Below are 20,833 nucleotides of genomic sequence, written 5' to 3'. Positions count from 1 at the left end.
CTTGTTTGTTTTCATAATATGCACACTATGCCACCCCGCAAAAGATGTCATGCCCACTTTATAGGCAGAGAAACCCAGCCCTGTGCCATCCCAATAGGTTACATGGCCAATGAACCGCTTGTTTCTGTTTCCATGTTTTAGCTCAGAAGAACAGAAAAAGAAATTACATATTTCTTTTACCCTTTCCTATGTGTCTCCTGGTATTTTCTATTGTTGAGTTTCTGTTTACATTAGAAAGAAGTCCAAGACAGAATCTGTTCCTGTTATTTGAAGGGTCTGTGAATCCATCTATAAGTACACTTCGGGAGGAAGCCTGGAACGTCTCACCAATTCGGTGGTTCAGTTCATAGTAGGCAACTGAGCACCAGTGCTGGGGCTCCTCATAGCAAACTGGCCGAAAGTCTGAAAGAAAGCAAACCAGATAGCACATTACTACCATAGTGCTTGGGCTTCCCATGTCCTGATTTCATCAGGAGATTTACATTAATGCTGCTAAGCAGAAAGTTGGCTGCAAGACCAAGTAAGCTGCCTTACAATCATTTCAAATCTATCACTTTAATGAAAACTGTGGTGAGCTTATCTGATTAATGTATCTATGGCCAAGGTCACTGACCTAGTGACTCTCCCATACTTACAGTATTTGTACACATATCTATGAGTATTGAGGGGGCCAAGCAAACAAGAATATGAGTGGATCCATGTAAAGTTCATCACCTCTAGAAGAAACACAGATCAAAGGAAACTGGCAGGTCACTTCATTTCCGCATGAGAAAGATAGCGTATTACTCTTACTGTATGCCACACTGAGTCCCTGTGGCAAAGAGTACCATTTCCTAACAAATGACAGATGAAATATAATAGTTTGGATATGACAAAACCAAATCAGAAACATTGGATAGCACTTTAAATTATTTAAGAAAGAAAATAAAATTCTATCTAAATAAACTCACATTCTCTTTAATGTACAAATGGAATACTTAATTACTTATGACATAAAGATATTTTAAAGAGAGCTATATATTTCATTAGGAAATCCATGAATGTTATATTTTCACCCCAAATTTTTCAGTTAAGTGACCAATAAAAGTTCAGAGTTCTTGGTCACCGACACTTTTTCTCTACCCTTCTATGGATTGTATAACCTTTCTTTTCTTTGAATATCCTTGTAATTCTTGTACCTAAAGTGTGTTCCATTATGCACTAAATATATATTTTTAAAACAGATAAATTAGGGGGTTACCTGATTTACAAAAGGTCCTTAACTTATAAAAGAATTGGGATACTTTAAGTAGTACACTCCTTTGGACCCTCCCCACTCAGTGTGGTTCATGGAACTGCAGGCCTGCATCACCTGGGAACTTGTTAGGTATGCAGATTCTTTCCCCAACTCATATCCAGGGTATCAAAATGGTATTTATACAAAATCACTACATGCTCTATATGAACACTGAAGTAGACCAACATTTTTCTAGTCTATTGTAAGACACAACATTTTGTAAAAATGCTATTTACATCTATTTCTAAGAGCACCTCTCTAAGCCTCAATGAAAGACACCATTCTAAATCTATAGTAAAAACAGAAATGGGAAAAAATTGTTAACTTCTTAAATATCCAATTCCATAGTAAACATCAAGAACTACAAATGTTAAGTTAAAATAAAAGGTTAAAGTATTCTAGTAAACAGGATGCTAAACAAATGTCCACTCTATGGTACTGAGAAAGCCAAAGTTAAAATGCAAAGAAAGCCATACTACCTGCCCCTTAAAACACTTGGGAAATAGAAGGCAAGAACATTTGGTTTTGTTTGGATTTTTATTTGTTTTATTTGGGGGTAACAGAAAACACTTCTGCAAAATAGATACATTTAGCTGTTCATCTGCAAATTTATCTCCATTAGGCATTGATAGCACTAAATGACTATCAGTTGTGGCATCTACAGGTCAGCCATTCTGGTTCTCTGGGGTTTCTGTGGCATAATAAAACAGAGGTGGTGTGTTGAATATAAGAAAGAAGTAAAACAAAGGAATGTCAAACTGATAAACTACACAAAGACAACCTGACCCAACCTTTTTGGCTGTTAAACTCCTTGGTGGACAGTGTTTTTGCTAGAAACCAGTAACATAATAAGTGATACTGTGAGTGTCCTACAGGGGAAGTGGGTTGTCCTAAGCTCCTCACTAAAGGGTTGAATAGTTTTCCCTCTGACTTATGACTTATCATTGAGTTTAAATGCTTTCATAAGACTTTCAAACTGAGGAGCTATTCTCCTAGCTTTTCTCAGTAACAGAAGAGCCTGTTATCTGGCTTTTATAACAGAGAAAGCTAACCCTTTGAAATTAGCTTAATTTTCAGCTCCTCTGTTGTCATGGTCTGTACAATGGCCACAGCAATGTTCTGTCTCTGAGATAGTTCAAATATGCCCCCAAATACAGGATAGCTGAAACCTGATTATAACCTTGAGCCCAAGGCACACTGAGAAGGGTTCTTCTCCCCAAATACCAGTCCTACTAGAGGCCTGGTGCATGAATTCGTGCACAGGTGGGGTCCAGCCAGCCCACCCCAATGGGGCCCCATTGGGCCAGGCCAGTGGGGGGAGGGGCCATGGCAGTTGGCCAGCCAGTCCCGCCCCTGATCGGGGTATTGGGGGCCAATCAGGGCCCAGATCAGGCTGGTTGGCTGCTGCAGTGCGCATCATAGCCACTGGTCATTCTGGTCATTCCGCCATTCCGGTCGCTGGGCTTTTATATATATAGATGATTGGAAAGTGAACATGGTTAAGAAAATGATGTGCAATCAAGTAGATACTATCTTATCAGAAATTAATTCATTACACAATAAAAAATCCTGAGGCAGAAGAAAAACTCTTTAAAGAGAACCTCAGAATAACTGATTCCTTCTGTATGCATTCCTAATGTCAGTTTGTTATATAAATGTTAGAGTTCAACAGCTTAAAAGTTTGAATCAGTCTGCCTTTGTTGAATTGTCCATTCAAGTAGTTCTCACACTTAAGTGTGCATGAAAATCACCAGTGAAACTTGTTAAAAATGCAGAGTCTGGCCTGGCCTATGTGGCTCAGGTCATAAGGGTTGGTCCATGCACCATAAGGTCACTGGCTTGATTCTAGGTCAGGGCACATGCCCAGGGATTGAGTTCAATCCTCAGTCAGAGCATTTACAGGAGACAGCTGATCAATGTTTCTCTCTCAGATCAATGTTTCTCTGTCTCTCTCTCCCTCCCTCACTTCTTCTCAAAAATTAATAAAAACATCCTATATAATAAATAGGCAATATGCAAATTGACCATCACTCCAACACACAAGATGGTCACCCCCATGTGGTCAAATATGGCAGCCACAAGATGGCCAGCAGGGAAGGGCAGTTGGCGGGGGCCCAGGCCAGCAGGGGAGGGCAGTTGGGGGGGACCCAGGCCTGCAGGGCATGGAAGTTGGGGGTACCAGGCCAGCAGGGGAGGGCAGTGGGGGGACCAGGCCAGTAGGGGAGGCAGTCAGGGGCAATTGGGCTGGCAGGGGAGGGCAGTTAGGATCAATCAGACTGGCAAGGCAGGGAAGTTAGGGGTGACTGGGCCAGCAGGGGAGGGCATTTAGGGGTGACCAGGCCTGCAGGGGAGGTAAGTTAGGGGAGACCAGGCCTGCAGGGGAGGGCAGTTAGGGGAGACCAGGCCTGCAGGGGAGGTTAGTTGGGTGCGACCAGGTTGGCAGGGGAGGGCAGTTAGGGATGACAAGGCTTGCAGAGGAGGGCAGTTAGGGGCAAATGGGCCAGCAGGGGAGCAGTTAGGCATTGAACAGGCTGGCAGGGGAGTAGTTAGGGGGTGATCAGGCTGGTAGGCAGAAGCGGTTAGGGGCAATCAGGCATGCAGGCAGGTGAGAGGTTGGGAGCCAGCAGTCCTGGATTGTGAATGGGATGTCCGACTGTCTGGATCGGGACTAAAAGGGCAGTCGGACATCCCTTGAGGAAGTCCCAGTTTGGAGAGGGTGTAGGCTGGGCTGAGGGACACACACACACACACACACACACACACACACACACACACACGCCGTGCAAGAAATTCATGCACTGGGCCTCTAGTATTTAAATAAAAGTAATAAATGAATGAATGAATGGGTAAATAAATGCAGGTTCCTGGCCAAACCCCCAGAAATTCTGAGTCTATAGATCAGTGGTTGAATGCAGCCATGTATGCTTTAACAGGCACTGCAGGTGGTCATCTGACCATACCGAATAACCATGAATAAGGTATTTCCCTTTGAGAAAATGAACTGTAACACTGGTGAAAAAGTTATAAAACAAGATGGCCCTTCAGCAGGTCCTGGAGTAAATCTGTCTATAAAATTAAGGGGCTTAATATAAAGAGTTACTGTATGACCCAGCTGTTGTACTCCTCAGTATATTCCCACAGGAATTAAAAGCAGTGACTCAAACAGATACTTGCACATCAATGTTCATATCAGCATTAGTCACAATAGCCTAAAGATGGAAAAAAACACACAAATATCCATAGACAAATAAATGAATTTTTTTAAATGTGATATACCTATATAATGGAATATTGTAGATGTGATGAATTTAAATAGTAGATGTACTGCTTGAGGGGGTACATCTACTAAAAGGAAGAAAGGAATAACTCTAAGGGGAAGAGGCAACTTCTTTACCTTCCCACATTTCATGAATTTTTTGAGGATGGGGATAATTTTTATTAATCTTTTAATTTTACTTTTGGCACCCTAAGGCAATGCTTGCATATAGTATGAGTTCCATAAATATCTGTTAAATAAATGAATATATGAAGAAATGAATGAGGCAGATCACAACATCTGGCACCAAATGCATTTATGCATGCTTATAGGAACTTGTTAGCTCAGGATATTTTCTCACACTCCTGAGGTACATAAAATCTTTTTTTCATTGTCTAAGTTAAAACTACTTTATAGGTATGATAGTACATGCAATTATCGCTATGGGCTTGGTTCTCCCTCTCCCTTCTACATGTTTTTTAAATTCAGCAAATATCGATTGACTAGGTCAGTGCTTCAGATGCTGTGCTTACTTCCCATAGCAAAAAGGGAGAATGCACTGCCTGGAACTGGGCCTCCTTCTGCCCTACACATCTTTTGTAGGAGAGTCTCCCTTTGATTGCTGAAAGAGGCACTCATTGCTTGCCCTCCGGTCAGCTCTTTTTGCTCAGCTTAGAAAACCTTATTATAAGCTTATTGCTACTGGCTTTAGAAAACAAAAACCAACCAAACAAAAAAACACCTCAAAATTCCAAAGGATGCTATTCAAGTCCATTTAATTTCTGAGAGCTTCCAAAGGATTGGGACCAAAAACCAGAGCAAAGGCATGTTGTAGCTCCAGGATAACTGCTCCAAAATGGATATAGTACTGATCATCTTAGAGGCTGGGCAGGGTCCAAGAGCACAAAAGAGATGGCCATGTGAACTGTAAAGCTCCACATGAACATGAGTTACAGTGATTAAAAATTATGAAGTTCACACCATAATTGGGTTGCATTGTATACCACATAGACCAGCAGCTTTTACTGACCTGAGTGTTGATAGGGGCTTTCTGGCTCTGAAGGGCTTCCTGGGGAGTGAGAGTGGCTGGCTGTGCACAGGGACTGTGAGAATGCTTGCCCTGACGAGGGAGGGAATGCAGAGCATGGAGGCTGCTGGAAAGAGTCAGGATAGGTGGCGTTGTGCGGCAAGAGTGGCTCACTGTGGAGGGAGGCGCTGCAGAACTTGGCCAGAAGGCTCAGCTGGGGGTTATATTCACTGTGTCTCGGCACCAATACAGGCGGCAGCACTAGCATGAGAAAGAAACCAGTGGGTTAGAATTGACATTGGCTCATCGGCACAAAACAGAGTTTACACTTGCTGTTTTTGTCCATTCTTTTTTATGATAAAGCTGTTTTTCCTTTGGGAAGTACTGTTTCACCGTTCTTAGTGTTCATTGTGAATTGTCAATTGTAGTCCCATCTTTTCCCAAAAAGTGAGCTTGTGAATAAAGCTAAACCAATGGTTTCTCTCCTTAAAGCATGAATCTGTTTAAGAATGTAACAATTTGCCGAAACCGGTTTGGCTCAGTGGATAGAGCGTTGGCCTGCGGACTCAAGGGTCCCAGGTTCGGTTCCGGTCAAGGGCATGTGCCTTGGTTGCGGGCACATCCCCAGTGGGGGGTGTGCAGGAGGCAGCTGATCGATGTTTCTCTCTCATCGATGTTTCTAGCTCTCTATCCCTCTCTCTTCCTCTCTGTAAAAAATCAATAAAATATATTAAAAAAAAAAAGAATGTAACAATTAACAAAAAGTGTAGAGGAGAATCATTGTGAGGTCAGCATTCTAAATAGAAACTGCCTATTTATTCCTACCAGAGAAATTAGCAAACCTGTCCTACTACTTGGTCTTCTGAAGATTTAATTGTTCATGTCTTCTTTTTATTCTGCCAATAAAGTTTTGTTTGTTTGTTTGTCTGTTTAAGGCAAAATAGGTTTTCATTGCTTGCTATAAAATAATAAGTGACGTACAAAGTATTTTTCCCTCAGAGACCATGCTGAATTATTTAGATGACCAACCTAAATTTTAGCTCAGTAGTGCTGCTAAAGTAAAAACATTCTACCTGGTCTTACCAGAAAGATATAAAGGCAACTAAAAGTTATTTTGTAAAAGATAAACAGTGAGTAATAATAATACAAGTGAATAAGTAAAAGGTAATAGAGAACTTATAAATAAAGCCTGTTCATTTAGCATTTCCCTTCTGGGTTACACACTTTAAGAAGAACATGAGTTTTCTTGATCCTGATTCTGTACAAAAACTTAGGAAATGATACAATTCTCTAGGGCAAGCACTGTCCAGGCATTCATGACTCCTATTGACTTCTAAAGTGTCACAATGCCCAACAGAAAGAAGATATTCCATAAGTGTTATTGAGCTACAACCTATGACCAATGTAAATGCAGACAGAGAAGCAGAGAAAATAGAAAAAAAAAAGATTCAAGAAATAGCCAAAGAAAAATTTTCAGAACTATAGAAGAATCCATGTCATCAGATTGAAGAGAACCAGAGTGCACATCCCAATGAATAAAAACAGATCCAAATCTAGTCATACCATATTGAATTTCAAACATCTAGACAAGTGGAATATTCTAAAAGCTCCCAGAGGATCACCTCAAAGTCACCTACAAAGAAATGAAACTAAGACTGACTTATGACTTCCCATCACCAATGCTGGATGGTAGAAGGCAATGGACCAGGCTTTTCTAAGGAAAACTAATTCTTTTTTTTTCTTTTTGCTATCTAAACTTTGATTTTAATGCAAAATGTATTAGCAACAGACACAACTCCAGAGCACTTTCATCACAAAACAACATAATTATTGGGTTCCCCCAGATTGCCCTCTCAGATAGGGGATATCATCTGCTTAATCTTTACATCTATTGGCCTAGGAACTTATGAGGAGAATACTTATTTATAACAAGAGGCCCAGTGCATGAAATTTGTGCATGGGGGTGGGGGGTTCCCTCAGCCTAGCATGCACCCTCTCCAATCTGGGACCTCTTGAGGGATGTCCAACTGCCGGTTTAGGGCCAATCCCCTAAACTGGCAGTCGGACATCCCTCTCACAATCCGGGACTGCTGACTCCTAAACACTCGCCTGCCTGCCTGCCTGCCTGATTGCCCTAACCGCTTCTGCCTGCCAGCCTGATCGCCCCCACTGCCCTACCCTGCTGGCCCAATCGCCCCAGCTGCCCTCCCCTGCAGGCCTGGTCCCCCCCACCAACTGCCCTCCCCAGCAGGTCTGGCCCCCCAAACTGCCCTCCCCTGCAGGCCCAGTCGCCCCCAACTGCCCTCCCCTGCCAGCCTGATCGCCCACAACTGCCCTACCCTGCCAGCCTGATTGCCCACAACTGCCCTATCCTGCTGGCCATCTTGTAGTGGCCATCTTGTGATGCCATGGGGGCAGCTATCTTATGACAATGTGGGGGTGGCCATCTTGTGATGACGTGAGGGCATCATGGAAGGGCGCAAGGGCCACTTAGGCTTTTATTAGTATAGACTAGTGCCCTGGTGCATGAAATTTGTGTATGGAGGGGGGGTTCCCTTAACCCAACCTGCACCCTCTCTAATCAGGGACCCCTTAGGGGATGTCTGACTGCTGGTTTAGGCCCAATCCCTGTGGGCAGTCAGACATCCCTCTTGCTATCTGGGACCACTGGCTCCTAACTGCTCACCTGCTTGCCTGCCTGATCACCCCTAACTGCCTCTGCCTGCCTCTCTGATCACCCCTAACAGCCCTCCCTTGCTGGCCTGATCTCGCCCCCAACTGCCCTTCCCTGCCAGCCTGATTGCCCCTAACTGCCTCTGCCTGCCTGATCTCACCCCCAACTGCCCTCCCCTGCAGGCCTGATCTTGCCCCTAACTGCCCTCCTCTGCCATCCAATTTGGTTCTGATTGGTCGGTTTCTATGCCAGTCAGCATCAAAAGCTCTGCCTCCTAGGCAGCCATTGGCTCCTCACACTTCACCCAGATTTGGTTCTGATTGGTCGGTTTTTATGACAGTGTCTCTGGGCCTATCAATGGGGCCTGATCAGAAAGGAGGGGCTGATAAGCAGCCCCAGTGTAGGTCTGGAGAGAAATGGAGGCATGGCTGCTGACTCCACCCAGAGGGAAAGAGACAGGCAAGTGCTGATCAACAGCTGCCACACAGGCTATGGATCAGACCCTGCTTCTCTCTTTAGGCCTCTCTCTGGGCCTGATTCGCAGCCCCATCAGCAGTCAGTGCTGGGTCACCACACCTGCAGCCCCAGCAGTCAGTGCTGGCTTGCCATGGCAACCCAGCGTTAACTGCAGGACTAACTTCTGGTTGGCCGAGCCTCCAGTCATGATGGACCCAGAGATTTTATATATTAGAGTAACAGTGGGCTGAAGCAAGCAAAACACACTGTCTTCACCACTATGATGAAACTGTCCATTAATAATGGTTTTCCTCCAAGGTACAAGTCAGCTTTTCTATTTGGAATTGTTATCAACATCAGCAATAATTCTTTGGAATAGCTCATTAGTTTAGGGAGTTACAATGCCACACTGAGTATGTGGCTGTTTTGAAGAAGAATGGATAGTGAGGATGCTCTGTGAATTTCAAATATAAGTCATCAGGCTTCTGGCAGCTTCTATTGTTTAATTCCATATTATAAAGGTGCCATGATGGACTATGATTGGTTAAAATCCTCTGTTTACTGTCTGACTTTAGAGTGGTATCTTTTTTTTTTTTACTAGAGTCAATTTGGTTATCTATACAGGAAACATGCCCATGTACTGGGAAGACTTGCTTCATGTTGTGATTATCAACATCAGTTTTGCAAAAGCATCCAACAAAAGGCTCCATGCATATAATATCAGATACTAGAAACTATAACTAAAAAACAAAATAAAAAATCTGGTAAATTTATCAACCTATGTGCATCCGACTTCCGATTTCTCTCTCTCTCTCTCTCTCTCTCTCTCTCTCTCTCTCTCTCTCTCTCTCTCTCTCTCTCTCACACACACACACACACACACACACACACACACACACACACACTGGCATAACCTTCAATAAAAATAAAAGGGATGAGATCCAGTTAGAGATCTTCCTTGAGAGAAAACACAACAAATGCATGTTCTGGATAAAGCCTCAGCAAGATCAGGTGGAAACTCAAGCATCTTGGCTTCTCCTGAGTTCTGGAGAAGCCTATCCAGGCAAACCAAGCCACTGAGGTTAGCTGGGGGTTCACAGCTCTTACCAAGCTTGAGATCAGATCTGGCCACCAGCCTTACTCCAGACAACAAGACACCAAAATTATCCCTATTCTACTGATGCTTGGTTTTGTGGGCCTTTCCAGATAAAACTGGCAGCCACATTTAGATAAGGAATCTCTATTTAGAAGCTTTGGGAGAAGTGTGGGGGTTCTTTGTGGCCTCACTAAGACTTAGTTTTATGGAGACTTGTGAAAATAATTCTGATCCCCAAATCCCACAATGGAAACCAATAGGATTGCCAAAAAAATAACATAACTATAAACTAAAATATAAATATTGAGAATCAAGAAGAGGGAGAAAGAAAGAAGGTAATGTAAATTAACTAAATTCTCATCTTTCATATTAAAATCAATGAAATTATCTTAAGGTGATAAATTTTGGAAACCAATGTATAAGCACATTATATAGAGTTATCTCTATAATTTTTAGTAATAATACATGGAAGTAGAATAGGAACTAAGCAAGAATGATTAAAAGAGGTTGTTCCTGGAGATGGATGGGGTAGCTCTTGTTTTTAATCACACTATCAATTTCTTACCACCTGCAAGTATTGATACAAACTTTCATGAAAAGCAAATATTTGCAAGTAAACAGACAACAATAATATCAATTACAAAATCTACAGATTACCTACAATAATACATTTATCTCTTTCTTAACAAATAATAATTCTCACTTCTACATGTAGAATACAAACTCAAACAGGTGAATGAAAAGTTGGAAACTAAATCACAACAGGTAAGAGTATCAGAGAAACAAATGATTCCTTCCCCTTTTAAAAGCCATATTTGTATATACTATCTATGACATTAAAAAATAAACACTCAACATCACCATGAAAAAGTGACCTGCACAATAAGCCTCTGAATTTCCCTTTATGTATTCTATGACTATGCAGGAATAAAAAGATGACTTGCCTCATGAATAGTCTGAAAGTGAGGGGCTGCAAAGTAGTAAATGACATATGGCTTATTTTCAATGATGCTTCTTCATCACAATGTTAACAAATTTCAAATAAACACGCATTTTCCTTTTTTAATGAAGAGAAATTTGAATAATTTCTGTGACTTCAGTTTTCATGTGAGATATCTACAGTGTATTCCTACCATTAATAAACAAAATGACTCGTAGACTCCTGAATGGATATACTTCTATTCTTCTTGGCATGTAGATCGAGGCATCAAAAGAAAAGAAAGAATATGTTTTTCTTTACTGAGACAAATATCTTGATAATAAACTTTTACTATCTGGGTAAAACCAAAAGCAGTGAATATTGGTATAGAAAACTGATAGTATAACCCTGGTTATTTGGTCAGAGGGGCTCAGTTACCTTAAGTCTGCACTGATCATATTTTTAAATACTTTTATTAAAAACTTAGCTGTCTTAGTCCATTTGGGTTGCCATAACAGAAATACCACAGACCAGGTGGCTTATAAACAACAGAAATTTATTTCTCACAGTTCTGGGAGCTCGGAAGTCTGAGATCAGGGTGCAGCATGGTTGGGTCCTGGTGAGAGCCCTCTTCCTGGCTGCAGAGGGCCATCTTCTCACTGTGTCCATACATGGTAGAAGGGGCCAGGGACCTCTCTCAAGCCTCTTTATAAGGACGCTAATCCTATACATTAGGCTCTGCCCCCATTACCTAATCACCTCCAAGAGGCCCTTCCTGTTAATACCATCACCTCATGCATTAGGCATTAGGTTTTCAACATAAGTATTTTGAGGGAACACAAACATTCAATCCATAGCAATAGCTATTCCTAAATAGCAAATTCCATTTCCACATTTCAACTGCTACTTGCAAATATGACATAGTGAATTTTCAGACATTTGTTTCAATATTATGCCACCCTTTAAATACCACACTATCTTAATATTTAAGTGTTACACAAAGGAAAATAGTGGAAGGAGTTACTGTATATATGGGGGTTAAATACGGAGATGAAAACAGCTTTTGTATCTTTTTCAGAAATCATGTGGTTTTGAAACAGGATGAGTATTTTATGTAAAGGAGAAATTACAGGATAGATTCCAAGATGGCTGCAGAGTAGCTGGAAGCTGTGCCCACTTGCTCCCAGCCCCAAATCAGATTTACAACTAAATTACAGAGCAACCAACCTGAAAAACCAATTGAAATATTATAACTAAGGATTTATAAGAGAAGCCACGTAGAGACAGATAAGAAGGGTGGAGAAGTGAAAAGGGAATAAAATATAATAAAATCAGAGGCATGGAAATGGAATAGATTGATGATTTTCAGAGGAAAGAGGGTGGGGGAGTGGGAAGAGATTAAACAAAGATTTTATATGCATACTAGAGGCCCGATGCACGAAGATTAATGCAAGAATGGGCCTTCCTTCCCCTGGCTGCCAGCACTGCCTTCGCTCCAGCTGGAGCCACCTTTCTGCCTTCCCACGCTGCCCAGAGGACTGGAGCGGCTGAGGTGGAGTGGAACGCCTGCATTGTTGTCCCACCCCTGGCCGCTCAGCACCTGCATATGCAAATTAACCTGCAATCTTTGTTGGGTTAATTTGCATACTCACTCCTGATTGGCTGGTGGGTGTCATGAAGGTACAGTCAATTTACATCTTCCTCTTTTATTAGTGTAGATATACATTACCTCTAGACTCAGACAATAGGGTGGCGAAGGCCTGGGGTGGGGCAGGAACCGGGTGGAGGGGGGCAAATGAGGGGGAAAAAGAGGGACATTTGCAATACTCTCAACAATAAAGTTTTTTTTTAAATATAAAAAGAAGCAGTCAGAAATAAAGAATACATCTGATATCAAGAATACACTAGAAGGAATAAAATAAAAAGTAGGCTGGCCATGGCCTGTGTTGCTCAGTGATTAGGGAATTGGACTGTGCACCAAAGGGTTGAGGGTTCGACTCCCAGTTAAGGGCACTATGTGGGTTGTGTGATCACTCCCCATCCCCAGTCAGGGGGGAGGGCAGGAGGCAGCCAATCAATGTGTCTCTCCCAACTTGATGTTTCTCTCTCGCTCTCTTCCCTTCCTTCCCACCCTCCCACTCCTTCTAAACAGCAAAGGAAAACGTATCCTCAGGTGAAGATTAACAACAACAACAACAACAAAGTAGGTTGAATGAAGCAGAGAATTGAATCAGTGATTTGGAAGACAACGTAGAAAAAAACACAAGCAATCAGAGCAGCTAAATTTAGAAGAATGTGCATCTTCTTTTAGCTGCTCTGATTGCTTGTTTTTTTAAGGGAACTTTGGGACAATGTGAATCATAACAACATCCAAATCATAGTAATATCAGAAAGTGAGCAAGGAAGGGATAGAGAAACTGTTTGAAGAAATAATGGCAGGAAACTGCTGAAGGAAAAACAAGATGAACCCAAAGAGGCCCACACCAAGACACATTGTAATTAAAAAGGCAAAGTTTACAGAGAGAATCTTAAAAGCAGCAAGAGGGGCACAGTTAGTTACTTACAAGGGAGTTCCAAAAGGCTGTCAGCTGATTTCTCAACAGAAATACTTCGGCCAGAGGAATTGGATGAAGTAATGAAAAACAAGAACGTGAAACCAAGACCACTCTATCCAGCAATCCTATCATTTAAAATTGAAGGAAAATTAAAGAACTTCCCAGACCAAAAAAAAAAAAGGCTAAAGGAGCTCATTATCACCAAATCAGTATTGAACCAATATTGCAAATAATGTTCAAGGGACTGTTTTATGAAGAAGAAGAAATATACATAGAGAGAGGAACATAGGTATATAGGGGAAAAAAAGGCAATAACCTTAAATGTAAATTGATTAAATGCTCCAATTAAAAGACATAGAGTATGGACCTGGGAGTATTATGCTAAATGAAATAAGCCAGTCAGAGAAATAAGTATGACATAATATCACTTATATGTGAAATCTCATGAACAAAATAAACTGATAAAAAAATAGGTCCAGAGACATAGAAGCATAGGAAGGCAGTGTGTGTGTGTGTGTGGGGGGGAGGGGGCAGTGATTAGCCGGGGAATTTATAGGCATATATGCATAACCCATGGACAGAGACAATAGTGTGGTGAAGGCCTGGGAGGGGTGGGTGTGGGGTGGAGGGGGTCAATGGGGAAGAAAAAACACGAAGGGGATAGCTGTAATACTTTCAACAATAAATATTTTAAAAACATAAAAATAAAATAAAAGACATAGGGTAGGTAATGGATAAGAAAACATGACTATATATATGCTCTCTACAAGAGACTCCCCTCAGAACAAAAGATTCACACAGAATGAAAGTGAATGGATGAAAAAAATATATATATAAAATGGAAATGAAAAACAAAAACGGGGATAGCAATATTTATATCTGACAAAATAGACTTAAAACAAAGGACATAAGAAGAGAAAAAGAAGATCACTTCATAATACTAAAGGGATCAATCCAACAAGAAAATTTAACCCCTGTAAACATATATGTACCCAATAGAGGAGCACCTAAATAAATTAATAAAATATCAGTGGATTTTAAGGGAGAGATCAACAGCATTACAATCATAGTAGGGGTTATTAATTCCCTATTGTCATCAATGGATACATCTTCCAGATTTAAAAAAATTAACAAGGAAACAGTGACCTTAATAGCTAATATCTGAAAACAGCCGAAGTGCCCATCAGTAGATGAGTGGATAAAAAAAAAAAAAGTTGTGGTATATTTACACAATAGAATACTGGTACAATGGGGCAATAAAAAAATGAGGAAATCTTACCTTTAGCAACAGCATGGATGGATCTGGTAATTATTATACTAAGTGAAATAAGCCAGCCAGAGAAAGACAAATAGCATGTATGAGTTCTTTGTATGAGTTCTTTGTATATTTTGGAAGTTGACTTCTTATCAAAATAAACTAACGAACAGACTGACAGCTGTCAGAGGGGAAGGAAATGGGAGGGACTGGATGCAAGAAGGTGTGGGGTGGAAGGGGTCAATGGGGTGTGGGGTGGAGGGGGTCAATGGGGAAGAAAAAACATGAAGGGGATAGCTGTAAGAGATTAGCCAAAGATAACCCATAGACACAGCGAACGGTTAGGTGATGGCCAGGGGGAAGGGGAGAGCAGGGGCTTGGTGGAGGTGGGAAAAGGGGGGGAAATGGGGACATCTGTAATATTGTCAACAATAAAAATAAAGTGGGGGAAAAAGAAATCAGAAATTGATAGAGAATATCATTAAAAAAAAAAAGAAATTACACTCCTGAAATAACCTCAGTCATATAGAATAAAACCATTGTGTGCCACAAAAACATTTTGCACATTTTCTCCCAGATATGAGCAACACATAGTGGCCTGAAGACAGGTGGCACCTCACCAACTGTTGGGTGCCATCCATAAAGGCAGAAGTATTGATAATGAAAATTAATGGTTAGAAACTTTAATAGCTATTCAACAGAATAATGTTGTTATTGGTGGGGTGCCCTCCGCATTCCCACCTGTTACTGGTGGAGGTGGAGTTCTTTCCCAAGGCCTCCACAGGAGGATGGGGTTTCGTGGAAAGCTTTATTGATCACATAAAAGTAAGGGAATTCCCTTCCAAGGTCCCAGCTCCCTCTGTCTTACCATGGAAAAGGTCCAATCTTGTCTTCAGCAGGGTTTAGGATTAAGTCCACTGCCCAGAGTCTCTGCTCAGTATTAAAGAACAGCCCAGTCTAGCATCTGGCTAACTTAGCTTATGTTTCAAGCTGCAGGCCATTGAGGGTGGGAACCACATGGCAGGCGAGTATGAGTCACAGAATAAGAGAATGCAAGAGAGAAAACTCTTTGGGGATTATAATGAGGAGTTTAACCAATTAACCCTTCAAGATTTCATATGCTTACAGTTGCTCTATCCCCCTAGCCAATTATCTTTTTCCCAGGTTAGACTGACACACAAGCACCTTACCTATATCACCCAAAAGTCACTACACATGTGCACATCTCCCCTTTTGCTGGACCCCCTTCTCCCAGTGATTTGCATAGAATGGACTGAGGAGTGTAAAGTTGCAGCTTCCTGGTGAAGCTGCCCAGATGACCATGCTTATAATGTCTGACTTACCCTTTGCTGTCTATTACTAATATTAATAATTAGCTAAATATGATAACAATTTTATAACTTTGAAAACGAATAATACAAAATGGGCTTGTATTTTGTAAGTCTTTTCAAAATTTCATTTGCCTAGTAAATGTATCATTTTTGAAGGATGGAAGATATAAAAAAGAAAAATTGGTTCTTCAATACAGATAATATGAGAAACATTGAAATAGAGTACTTAAGTGGCTGTGTGAGTAAAAAGTAAAGCAAAATTTTAGCTTCCTAAAAGGAGAGGTCAAAAAATGAGAGATTTCAAAGGGAAAACATAAGCTTTGTAATAATTAAGAGTCCCAGAAAACTTGCTTAACATTAGTATCTTTATTGTTCTCAAAATATTAACATTAAATATGGCCAGAAATTTAGATATAAAATATCCTTTTTATATTAAAAAATCAAGTTAGGAAAGTTAAAAACCTTAAAATTTAATACAATCTTTACCCATCTTTCATTTTGGAAACTCAAACCTAAAATATGATTATGAAATCTACCTGTCATATGTGAAAACATTCACACTACCATTCCTAAAAGAACCTTACATAATATGAAAAACTAAAATATGAAACAATCCTCTAAAATTAGGTTTTTGAGTATGTAAAACAGGTACATTTTACAAGATATTTTTTCCACTCTATTACTCAAAAAAAAGATGATTTCTTAATGAACATTTTTTTCCATTGGGTATATTTTGAATGCTTAATACAACTCAAATATATATAATTGATTTCAGAGAGGAAAGGAGAAGGAGAGAGAGATAGAAATATCAATGATGAGAGAGAATCGTTGATTGGCTTGGGATTGAGCCCACAACCTGGGCATATGCCCTGACCTGGAATAAAACTGTGACCTCCTGATTCATAGGTCGACGCTTAACCACTGAGTTACTCAGGCTGGGCATAACTCAAATCTTTGAAACAAAAAAGAATCGAGTTCTTTCTGTCATGCACTCAGACACTAATGACTTTTTAAGTATGCAAAGAAAGCCCAGAGGGAAACAAGAAAGAAGGGAAGAAAGCAAAAACCTATATGAATTAGGGAAAACGCATTAGATTCACCAGGAGAGTGGGACTTTCTCATCACAGTTTCATACAGGGACTGAATCCTGGGATGAAGTGACTGTGAGAAGTATTCACACCCAGACAGGTGACTTTCTTGACTAATGTTTTACAACATCATGGCATGATTTAGGAGTCTGAGAGGTTGCCTAGCTAAGCCTGTGTAGGCTGGGCACAAAGCATTTTATCATTTCTGCTGTAAGGTTAACTAAACCCTTTACCAACAGACAGGCTGCACTCCAACCATGGCCTGTCTACCTCAACAGAACTTTCTCCTCAGGGACATGGTCATTTCCCTGAGCTCATGTGCCAGTCCTTAGGTCTCCTGGAAAGAGGCAGATGGTCAATCAGGGACAGGAAGCTCTCATAAAAACGTATCCCCATAGCCACAGGAACATGCAATCCAGAGGGGGAAAAAACAGTCAAACGGTTATAGCCAGTGTGAAGGAACAAAGATCAACACTAGACTTCTCCAAAAGGGAGGTGAACTGTATATACACATACAAACACATCCAGATGTGTAAAGAATTTAGGGCAATATTTTCCTATATTTAAAGCCATATTAAGAACAACTCCCAAACTCCCCAACCCTCCCCCCCCCCCTTTTTTTTCAGTCCTAGAAGGATTCCAAAAAACTTTCATTGGCTGTTTTCAGACCCAAAAACTGAGATACCTACACTTACCTGAGCCTGGGGAAAGTGACAGTGAAGAGACTTCTTTAGTTTACTTTAGTTCACTTCAGTTGAGGGAGAGGGGTTGGAGAGGAGGATGTTTATTTTTTAGTTAATCATATAAAATCCATATTAAGACCCTCAAATGCCCCAAGAGTGGGAAGAACATGATGATGATGACTCCAAAACACATAAAACTGCATTTTCAAAATCACAGAGTTTACATATATGCTGAAATGGAAATTCTAGGTTTTTCTGACTACAAAATTGTGGATTATTTCCTCAAAGTTGAACCTCCCCCATCTCTCTTTTTTGGTGATTGTGGTGGTCCTTGTATTGCTTATGCCCCAGAACTCTCCATCAACTGGGACATACCTCTTTAACTTTTAAAATACACCATGATATCGTGAAGAAAACTGACCTGATGTCTCCACACGGCAGTAGTGATAGGGGTTAATGCACACCTCTTTCTGCTTGGAGCCAAATGGGAACTCACAGCATTCCAGGGGCTTCAGCTCATGGTGAGATTGCAGATCAGGCCATCGCCACACTCGGCAATAAATAACGTGAGGCAACCCCTTGCGATGGGACACCTGCAGCCGCCCGTCCAAGGATCGAGGAATCGTCACACATTTGCTGGGCTGCCCTGGACAGCTCAGAGCCCTCTCCAGCTCATCCATGGCTCCTTTCTTCTTCTTTAGCTTCTTCACTAAAGAGTCTACTGCCTTCTCTGCCCACTTTTCCTCTTCATCGCCTTGCTTCCAGCCTAGCAGTCTCTTCACTGCTGGGCTGGTGAACGAGAAGAGAGAGCTGATGGGGGTGCTGGAGTGCATAAGAGGTTGACTGCAGGTGTCCAGTGAAAACAGGAACTGGCCAGATAGCCCTTCACTGCCTGCAGGGCTTAAGAAAAGTAAGCAGCAAGTAACTCTCCAGAGATGTCATAGATCTTCCTTTTCTTCTGGTAGTCACTGTGACAGATACAGGTTGGGAAGCATGTTGACATTCTCCTAGCCCTAGAATGGACTGACAAACTCTGAAAAATAAGACAAGACTTCAGTTAACTTAATAAGAATAATTTTCAGAAAAGGTTAAAGTTGAAAATAAGGGAGAAATTCTTCAAATGTTTTAGACTTGGAAACTCTTAGTCATCTTAACTCCCTCCTCTCCTTTATTCCCTACTAGAGGCCTGGTGCACAAAATTTGTACATAGGTAGGGTCCCTAGGCCTGGCCAGTGATCAGGGCTGATCGGGGCCTTCCGGCTGCTGGCCAGGGCCTTCCTTCCCCAGCTGCTGGCTGCTGGCTGGGGCCTGCGCCAGGTGCTGGCAGTGGGTATGAGCGGTGGCTTTGGCGCCGGCAGCAGGTGCAAGTGGCGGCTCTGGCGCTGGCAGTGGGTGTGAGTGGGGCCAGCACCGGCAGCAGGTGTGAGCGCCTGGCAGGACCGCAGTGCATGGGAGCAAAGAGTTTTCAGTAACCACTAGAGGCTTGCCCCGATGACAGTGACCAGCGCTCCGTCTTGGTCTGGCGCCCCCACTCACCTGCTCCACCATCCCACCAAGGCCTATGCCCGACATGTTCTGCGCTCTGCTGCCTGCTGCTGATGCATGCCATTTCCGCGCGCATCCCCTGGTGGTCAGCGCACGTCATAGCAACCGGTTGTTTGGTTGTTCCACCGTTCGGTCTATTTGCATATTAGGGTTTTATATAGAGAGAGGCCCGGTGCACGAAATTCGTGAATGGGGGCGGGGGGTGTCCCTCAGCCCAGCCTGCACCCTCTCCAATCTGGGACCCAACTGCTGACTCCCAACTGCTTGCCTGCCTGCCTTCCTGATTGCCCCTAACCGCTTCTGCCTGCCAGCCTGATCACCCCCTAACCACTCCGCTGCCAGCCTGATTGATGTCTAACTGCTCCCCTGCCAGCCTGTTTGCCCCCAACTTCCCTCCTCTGCCGGTCTGGTCACCTCTAACTGCCCTCCCCTGCAGGATTGATCACCTCCAACTGCCCTCCCTTGCAGGCCTGGTCCCTCTCAACTGCCCTCCCTTGCAGGCTTGGTGCCTCCCAACTGCCCTCCCCTGCTGGCCATCTTGTGGTGGCCATCTTGTGTCCACATGGGGGCAGGATCTTTGACCACATGGGGGCAGCTATATTGTGTGTTGCAGTGATGGTCAATCTGTATATTACTCTTTTATTAGATAGGATAGAGGCCTGGTGCACGGGTGGGGGCAGGCTGGTTTGCCCTGAAGGGTGTCCCGGATCAGGGTGGGGGTTCTCTTGGGGCGTGGGGTGGCCTGAGCGAGGGGCCTGTGGTGGTTTGCAGGCCAGCCACGCCCCCTGGCAACCCAAACGCAGGCCCTGGTATCTGGAATTTATTTACCTTCTGCAATTGAAACTTTGTAGCCTGGAGCAGAGCCAAGCCTCCTGCTCGCTCTGTGGCCAGCAGACATTTCTGTTGGGGTTTGTGTATATCTTCTATAATTGAAACTTTGTAGTCTTAAGCGAAGGCCTGGGCCGGCCAGGGTGTTCGGAAAGCTTTGCTTCTTCCATTGCTGGGGGAAACCCCTTCCGCTCTTTCCAGCTCTGTGGCTGCCGCCATTTCTGTTTGGATTTGTTTACCTTCTATGATTGAAACTTTGTAGCCTTGAGTGGAGGCTTAGGCCGCCAAGGGCAGGTGGAAAGCTTGGCTTCCTCTGTTGCCTGGGAAACCCAAGCCTCCCTCCTTCTCTCTGTGGCTCTAGCCATCTTGGTTGGGTTTATTTGCATACTCGCTCTGATTGGCTGGTGGGTGTGGCTGGTGGGTGTAGCGGAGTGATGGTTAATTTGCATATTACTATTTTATTAGGTAGGATACCCAAGTTTTGGTATTTCTGCATTAAAAATTTCTATGAAAATTTTTTTTGTGGCATTGTACATTTTATTAATTCTTTTTTCCCCATTTAGTATTCTATTTATTATTTTTTCTTTATTGATTAAGGTATTACATATGTGTCTTTATCCCCCCAATGCCCCTCCCCAACCCCTCGCTCATGGCCTCACGCCCCTAGTATCTGTGTCTATTGGTTATGCTTATATGCATGCACACAAGTCCTTTGGTGGATCTCTCCCCCTTACCCCCACCCTCCCCTGCTTTCCCTCTGAAGTTTGATGGTCTGATAGATGCTTCTCTGTCTCTGGATCAGTTTTTGCAAATTTTGAAAAATTATCTCCATTTCCACCAATAT

General features: G+C 42.4%; 1 protein-coding gene across 1 annotated transcript in view; it reads right to left on the bottom strand.

Annotated features, from left to right (window-relative positions):
• Positions 1-18,543, bottom strand: part of SMAD9 (SMAD family member 9) — a 43,206-nt gene extending 24,663 nt beyond the window's left edge. Inside the window, exons 1-3 of the mRNA XM_008160304.3 lie at positions 18,038-18,543; positions 5,563-5,820; positions 181-402 (exon numbers count right to left, since the gene is read on the bottom strand). Coding sequence (XP_008158526.1) covers positions 181-402; positions 5,563-5,820; positions 18,038-18,449 — 892 coding nt within the window. The 5' untranslated portion in view covers positions 18,450-18,543. The remainder of the gene's footprint in view (positions 1-180; positions 403-5,562; positions 5,821-18,037) is intronic.
• Positions 18,544-20,833: the final 2,290 nt, after the last annotated feature.

Source organism: Eptesicus fuscus, chromosome 8 (assembly GCF_027574615.1).
Source record: "Eptesicus fuscus isolate TK198812 chromosome 8, DD_ASM_mEF_20220401, whole genome shotgun sequence".
In the NCBI taxonomy this organism is placed as follows: domain Eukaryota; kingdom Metazoa; phylum Chordata; class Mammalia; order Chiroptera; family Vespertilionidae; genus Eptesicus; species Eptesicus fuscus.
This window is presented reverse-complemented; position numbering and strand designations above follow the sequence as displayed.